The sequence below is a fragment of the Paramisgurnus dabryanus genome, chromosome 3, assembly GCF_030506205.2.
Source record: "Paramisgurnus dabryanus chromosome 3, PD_genome_1.1, whole genome shotgun sequence".
NCBI classification, from domain to species: Eukaryota; Metazoa; Chordata; class Actinopteri; order Cypriniformes; family Cobitidae; genus Paramisgurnus; species Paramisgurnus dabryanus.
In genome coordinates this window covers 22408078-22416193 of record NC_133339.1, presented here as the reverse complement: position 1 = coordinate 22416193, position 8116 = coordinate 22408078, and the positions used below count along the sequence as shown (strand labels likewise).

The 8116-nt window shown below is 38.6% G+C and overlaps 1 protein-coding gene across 1 annotated transcript in view; it reads left to right on the top strand.

Moving 5' to 3' along the window:
• Window positions 1–5665: 5665 nt before the first annotated feature.
• vat1 (vesicle amine transport 1) overlaps window positions 5666–8116 on the top strand; it is a 29474-nt gene continuing 27023 nt past the window's right edge. The window contains exon 1 of the mRNA XM_065252665.2: window positions 5666–6378. Coding sequence (XP_065108737.1) covers window positions 5926–6378 — 453 coding nt within the window. The 5' untranslated portion in view covers window positions 5666–5925. The remainder of the gene's footprint in view (window positions 6379–8116) is intronic.

The window sequence follows — 8116 nt, the reverse complement described above, 5'->3', positions numbered from 1 at the left end:
ATTGACTTGTAAGCTATCTGCTTGCTTCTGTGGCTTTGATTATAGCATAAGAAACCTGTTTGAGTTGGCGAACACAAAAGAAAATATTTTGATAAATCATGGTAACCACACAATTGACTTCCACAGTAGGGAAGAAAAATACCATGGAAGTCAATGGGTACCGTCAACTGTGTGCTTACCAGTATTTATCAAAATGTCTTCTTCTTTTGTGTTCAACAGAATAAAAAAACTCATACAGGTTTAGAACAACATGAAGGTTGAATAAATGATGACAAATTTTTAATTTTTGGGTGAACTTTCCCTTAAAAACAGGAGTTGGTATAAATTATAAAAATAAATTTGAATTAGCTTAAATTATTTCAACTGTATATTTCTTTTTTATTTATTTCTTTATAGCAACTCCTCACTAGTCAAGAAAGTTGAAACAAATTGTCATTTTAAGTTGATTAAACTTAAAAATCTAAGTGCAACAAGGAATTTAATTGTATATGAGTAACATTTAGTTTGGTATACTGAAATGCTATATGTTTGTTCATAAATGCAATAAATATTTATTTTCTTATTGTAATTTTGTATACTGTAATATGTACTATTACTTAAAGATTAGGAAATCTAATTGTCACATGTTTTACTCCAGTGAATATTTTAAAAGGTAGGTTCATTTTGAAATCCAACTTCAAATTGTGCCTTAATGTGACCCTGGAGCATAAAACTGTACATCAAGGGTAAATTTTTAAAATGAATAATCTAAAAGCTAAATAAATAAGCTTTCAAATAATGTATGGTTTGGTAGAATGGGACGAGATACAACGGTTTGAAAATTTGGAATCCAAGGATGAAAAAAGTGGAAATGTTGAGAAAATCGCATTTAAAGTTCAAAGTCCAAATGAAGTCCTTTATCAACACATTACTATTGAAAACGTTTGTTTTAGGACTCTATACTGACTTACCGCTGTTATGACCTTGAGCATATCAATACATTTGATCCATGTAATGTATTTTTGGCTTTTTCTACAAATATGTGACTTATGACCATTTCCTTGTTCCAGGGTCACAAATAGACATACAGTCTTGACTCCCAACAGCTATTACCAATCTCAAAGGGTACAGGTATGTTGTGTGTTTATTGGAGAGGCGTAAAATGAGTATGAGGAAAAGATGGTAGATGAGAATGAGTCTGTGTAAGCGGTGGTGGATGAACAGGACCCTAGGGACCATGCAATTGGCCTGTAGTGTGTTGTTAAGAGGGTTATTTTCAGTTTACTGGCAAGAAACAAAGTAGCTTGAGAGGCAGAAAATAAGTATAAGGAAGACGTGGTAGATGAGGACAAGTCTGTATCAGCTGTGGAGGATCAGGAGGAAGAGAATGTGCAAGAACAGGACCCTAGGGACAATGCAATTGGCCTGTGGTGTGATAAGTGTGGTGTGTTGTCCAGAGAGTTTATCCTCTGTTTACTGTGATGATGCTCTGTGAATGTAGTTTTAAAGATTAAGTTTTGTGTTTAATGTTTTGACTTTAAATTCTTCTGGGTTATTTTTAACCCAATGCTGAGTAAATATTGAACAGAACACATGTTGGGTTAAAGGGAAAAATTTATACAGGTTTGTAACAACATGAAAGTTAGTAAATCATGACAGATTTTTTTTTTTTTTTTGTGAACTATCCCTCTAATAAATAAGCCGTTGGGTTAATTTAATGCAATGCTGAGTTGTTTCAACTCATGGTAGGGCTTACAACAAACCAGCATGTTCATTTATAACCCAACATGTGTTCTGTCCAATATTTACCCCACATTGGGTTAAAAACAACCTAGCATAATTTGGGCGATGGTTTCAAGACATGTGTTTTCGCAATTGTGAGAAACTGTAAATACAGTTGCCTCTTATAAAATGTGTCCCCCTTTCCTCTTAAACAATTATCTCTGGTTTCTTTACATATTGGTTACATCAATGTTTTAAAAGTGATGTGGTCATGATCTCTGTTTAAAACCATATGATCAACACTGAGCCTGTACTGAATTCAACATTTTAGTCTAGTTCTAGTAAGACATTTTAATTGTCAGGCATTTAGTTAACATCCCAAACCCAGCCATCATAAAACCCACCAATCATCCATGCTCAGATTCTTGCAGCCACACCCATCAGGCCCTTTCCTTTTTACCAACAGAGGGAGACAAATACCAGGTTTGGCAGACCACAACGTGAGTCATGTTTACATTCAGCAATTCATTCTAACTGTAGCTGTTCTCAATGATAAACCACTTAATTATATTGTTGTATAATTTATTATTTTGTTGTCATAAAACTGTTAAATAACTAGGAAAACAAATTATCACCAACCACAGCATCACATTCCAGATGTCCATGAACTAATGTATGCACCCTTTTTTGTGAAACCAGTAATTGGCTCATTTATAATGTCGAAAATGATTCTTGGATAATGTACTATATGAGTTTCATTAAAGGAATAACTCACACAACAAATCTTTCATCATTTACTCACTTTGTTGTTGTTAATCTGTGAGAGTTTCTTTATTTTGTAAAACACAAAATGATAAAAGATATTTAAATAAATGATGGTAATCACACAGTTGACGGTTTCCATTGACTTTCATAGTAGGAATATCAAATACTATGGAAGTCAATAGGTACCATCAACTGTGTGCAGAATTTTCATTTTTGGGTGAACTATCCCTTCAAAAGGCCATTAAAACAAAAATAAGGTATGGATCTAAAGACATGATAATGTTAGTGATTTCAAAACATGTTTAAATTTATAAATTAACAAACAAAAGTATTATTTCCTTTGTTTTAAAGATTAGCGATTTTGATAGAGATTTTGCCCACTTGCACATGGGCTAAAACCAAACTAGATTACTGTAAAACCGTTTTGGCACAAGAAGGACGCAATCCCATTAAAAGTTACATCTACTTAAGAGTTTACAAATAACATGAACTGTATTACCTAAGGTTTGTAGGTCCAAATGTATAGTCGACTTATAATGCAAAATCAGTTTTGCTGCATTTTGCCACATAAAAAAAAAGATTCCTAGGGTGTGTGACAAATAAATGTATAAATAAGAGAAAACGTAGTCTCTCTGTCAACTCAAAGCAAAGTCTTGAACAATTACGAGCTAATTCTGAGTAAATTGCAAATAGTGCTTGCATCTGCTAGAGTGCTGTTAAGCTGTTGCGAAGATGTTTAAGTGATTTTTTAGTGCATTGCTATGTGGTTCATAGAGTTTTGGTTTGTACATTAAGTTCTTCTGGTGATTACTAGGTGATTGCTTGTGGTACTAGCCTATCTCATAATGGTCTCAAGATATGGCCCCCGTTGGATCTAATTGTTTGAGCCTATGGAATGGGTTGTGTTCATATATATTAAATAAACAAAACCTGTATTAAAATGTTGCCGTTTATACTGCTGGTCAATCAAGGGTCATAGAGTAGGCCTTTTATTTTGGGTCTCAGCCCCCTACAAACTACAACATCATCCACTTATTTGCTTCTGTAATTCTGGTTCAAGTGTAAGCAAGTTCAGGCAAGTATCCCACTTAATTTACAATTGAAGTTTGTGTGTGTGGCTTGCAATTGTTGATCCCAAGGGATGGGTCGGTGCCAGCGAAAGCTAATTTTCATCTACCTCTCCATTCTCATTCTCTCTGAGTATGTATGTGTGTAAATATGCACAATCTCTATCAGGGCCAGAATGCATCCACTGCATTGCTGCATTTATTTAACCCACTTAGAGCCCAACCAGACTGAAGAGGGAGTGTTTTTACATGGAGTAATGGGGTTAACTCCATCTTTCTCTTTCTTTCGATCTACTACAAAATCAAATGCTCATTTACTATATGTTTTACACATTATTTTCCATTTTGGATGTTTTAATTGACCTGAAGTTTTTTTTTTGCTACACCCATATTAGTAACTGACTATTCTTGATTAAAAATGTCACCCATAATTTTAATAACAGAATGAAATCTAGTATGATACACTTGTGTATCGGATGTTTAGCTTTTAACTGCTTGGGGTCATTTAAGTTTCTACACTTTGGCACACACAGGTGCTGTCTGCCATTAGGACTTTACTCTTTAACTATTAGTGTTGGCATTGGCGGATGCAGCAGACCGGCACATAAGCACTAGACCAGACCCTGTTTGCAAAGATTTAAGACCAGGGCTCAAGCAGCTAAGCCAAAACATTGGGTGGCTTTCAAGATCACTGCAACTTTTAGGAAACGAAAGCAATTTATTTCATGTCTGCAGTGTTTCTGGAATGCTGATAAGTTGATAAAAGAAAACGGCGTTACAGTTATTTCACCTTTTCCTGGTGTGATCTCTATAGTTTCAAAACTCATTCGGCCCATGACCTACAGTTCACTTCCTGTTTCTCTAAAAACACTTCCTTTGCACTTGTTGATGACTTAAAAAAGTGCAGTTTCATTGACCTTTACTATGACTACGGGGGTATGTTTGGTTATGCGGTTATGAGTGTGTTGGTGTGGGCGATTTAGCGTGCATGCCTTGGGTTAAGTTATGTTATTTTATGTCAGAGCATTCACAAACACCCAGGCGCAATACACTGCTTTTAAATGTTGACAATAGTGTGTGATTTCCTGATATGTCTTAAAGAATGGAAGGAATAAATAGACATTTCCTTTTGGCCTTGTGGTTTCACACAAACATGCGCCTAAGCTTGTACACATAGCCTATCTGTAGGCCTTTTATGTTTTCAAACTGACTAGAATATCTGTATCAGATACGTTTTTGTAGTGTTTAACATATGTTTAATGTCTTACATTATGCATGTAAAAATGTAACATTGTGCATGGTCTTTAAATCCAAAAAATATACGAGATGAGTATTGCAACACAAATATGCTTATCTGATAAATAAATCAATAAATGCACGTTGTTGAGTTTTTATTAGTAATTATTTATCATTACAGAAAACGTTTTGATATTAAATAAGTACTTAAAGGGACACTTCACCCATTTGCATAAAGCTTTGTATAGTTAGAACCCCAGTCATGTTTTTGAATGGTCATGCATAATTTTCTCAGTTGCCACTGAGACAGGAGAAATACAGATTTCAGTGTTGCACTTCCTTCTTTCAATGATGTAAAAATCATCATTTTGCATCATTGAAAGAAGGAAGTCCAATATCTTTGTTGAGGGAGTGAGACTACAAACACCTCTTTTCTCGGTCAAATAGTCACCAAATTCTAAATGTATGTTACATTTGGACTACAAATATGAGACACTTTCAATAAAGATTCATGTTTCTACGGGTGAAATGCTCCTTTAATATTTCTATAGCACATTTAAAAACATTAATATAATTTTACTTTTTTTATTTGAAACTTAAGGTTTAGCACAGACATTGGTACATTCAAGCGTGCTTGTGCACATTTTATATGTTATTTTTAAACTTTGTACACATGTATAACAAAACAAATTTTACGCGTCATCTAAAAGTGTATTTAACGCTTATCCAGAAATCCACTTCCTTTAACTATAGAATTTCAGCTGAGTAGTAAAAAAACAGCTTTACCGCATTTACTAAATTGAAGTCAGCACAGCTGCCTGGTTGTCAATCCATTATTCTCTCCCCCCGCCCCCCCGTACTCCATTTCTCCGGGCTTTACAGCTCGCCACGCCTCGCCTTGTTTTTTTCAATAGTTGTCAGAGCCTTGGGTCACTCGCTAGTCGTCGCGAGGCATCTTCCACTCCCTTTCTTTCTCTCTACGTCTCCCCGTCCTCCACCATCGGGCTCCAGCATCCTTTAACGTAGGCTAATAAAAACGTGGACCATTTTTGAGGTAATAGGCTAACCCTCTCGATTCGTCGCCCGTTTGAGGTCTCAAACCAAACCACAAATCTCCACGCTTCTCTCCTCAAAGTTCAACACTCCAACTCTGACCATGTCCGGCGAAGACGCACCTGCTCAGCAGCAAAACGCCGAGGAGCAAAAGCAGCAGCCGCAGGAGACCAAGACGCTCGACGAGTCCCCGAAAACCGAGAGCAAACCGGACCCGCCGCCCGCCAGCGCGTCCACTGAAGCAGCTGCCGCCGACGCCGCCGCCACCCCAGCGCCCGCAGCTGAGAAAGCTTCAGAGGAGGACACGTTCAGCTACCGGGCTCTGGTGCTCACCGGTTACGGCGGGTATGATAAGGTGAAGCTCCAGGTGAAGAAGGGGAAACCGGCGCTGAAGAGCGGCGAGGTTATGGTGCGCGTGAAAACGTGCGGGCTCAACTTCGCAGATCTGATGGCGAGACAGGGACTGTATGACAGGCTCCCGTCCCCGCCGGTGACCCCGGGCATGGAGTGCTCCGGGATAATCGAGGCGCTTGGGGAGGATGTGACAGACCGAAAAGTGAGTAATTAACTGTATGATTAAATAACAATTCTTTTAGCGGTCTCATTCTTTCTTTTAGTAACCTCCACACAAGTAGGTTACTTTTACGCGTATAGGATGTGTTATAAATCCACGTGCATATGATTTCCCTTAACAACTTTTAAAGCTGGAAAATATGTGCTACAATAGGCTATTGCAAACCATTCAGATAACTCGCAAACTCCGGTCGCCACCGGAGACAAAGAAGATCGGGAGGGGCGCCGGTAGCCTCGTTTCTAAATCACCGGTGCTCGCGCAATGAACCGGAACGCTGAACGTTCACGGGAGGACGAGTTTTGCTATAGTAGTTGTTACTCCCTTTTCCAGTGTGCCCGTGTGTGAAAGTAACCGAACGCGCCTACATCTCTGTTTGTAGTTGGTTGACTGATGACACCCCGTTAACAACGACGCGCAAAGCTATAACGTTCCCATTAAAATCAAATGTCTACACGCTTCACTTTCAGTACAGATACAGCATTGGTTTATAATAATAGGAGCGTTGTAATTCTCATGAAAGACTCCCATTATATATTCTCATATAAAGCGCCACAGTCGCGCGCATGAACCACCGCCCCTCTTTCGCGCATCTCTTTCTCACAGGGGTTTGACAGGTTGGTGAAGTTGCACCTGAGACATGGATGCTTTAAAAAAAAAAGACACCGATTCACAAGCACTGCCACCGATTTGTGCGCCATGCCGGGTGTCATGTGGGTGTAAGAAAAGGGCGAGGCGCGAGAGGGAGAAAAAACGAACCGCACGCGCCCTTTGTCATCTGCTTCTAGCATTGTGACATCATTCATCATCCACGCCAGTTTTTTCTTTTTGTCATTTAAGACGGCCGTTTTTCACCCTTTAAACGTCAACGCCTGTTTGTGTGGGCAGCACGCCAGTGAAATACAATTTCTTAGTATGACCATCTGATTCAACAGACTTTGATATAGTTGGCCAGCCACATTCTTTGTGATTTTAAAAGATGTAAATAAACTTTATTCTCCGATTTCTTTTGATGCGTGCCCATTAAAGGTCCATAAGAAAAAGGTGTGGACTTTGTATGACGTGGAGTAATCGATTCGTGTCTTTCTATGCGCTTCGTATGTACGAATCGATGAGTCATGCCTGGTGGTCGCTGCGCTGGTTCCCATGACAACGTATCATGGCAACGCCATACGTCGGCGATGCCTCTTTCAATATGAGGGTTGGCTGAAAGTATTCAAGTATTTGTTTTACAAAGAATAAACATTTAATGAATAGAAGTCTGTGTCAGCTGTGTATGAATTGTATGCAGAATAAATTGCAAAAGTGTTGTATTACGACGAGAGAGAAAGAGATGGAGAGAGACCAATAAGGCGTTGGCTGCTTGGTGATGCAGAGGAGAAGATATTGGTTCAGCCCTTTCTCAGCTGTCTCTGTCGCTAATATTGAATTTAAAAGGTCATCATCCAGCTCTCTCTTTCCCCCCTCTCCTTTTCTCTCCCTCTTCTCATTATCACATCACCGAGCAAACAATTGCTTTGTCTCACATTTGGAGAAGTGATACAGTTAGGAAAGCTGACATTGTTTAGTAAGCATGTGAGGTGTGGAATCTGCTGACCGTGATGTCTGGAAAATGCCTCTTTCTTCGAGAAAGATGTAGAAAGAGAAGATGCCAACACGTCCTGCATCCCATTTCACTTACTTATAATGTGCACTGTAAGTTTTGAGAGTATCTACATTTGAG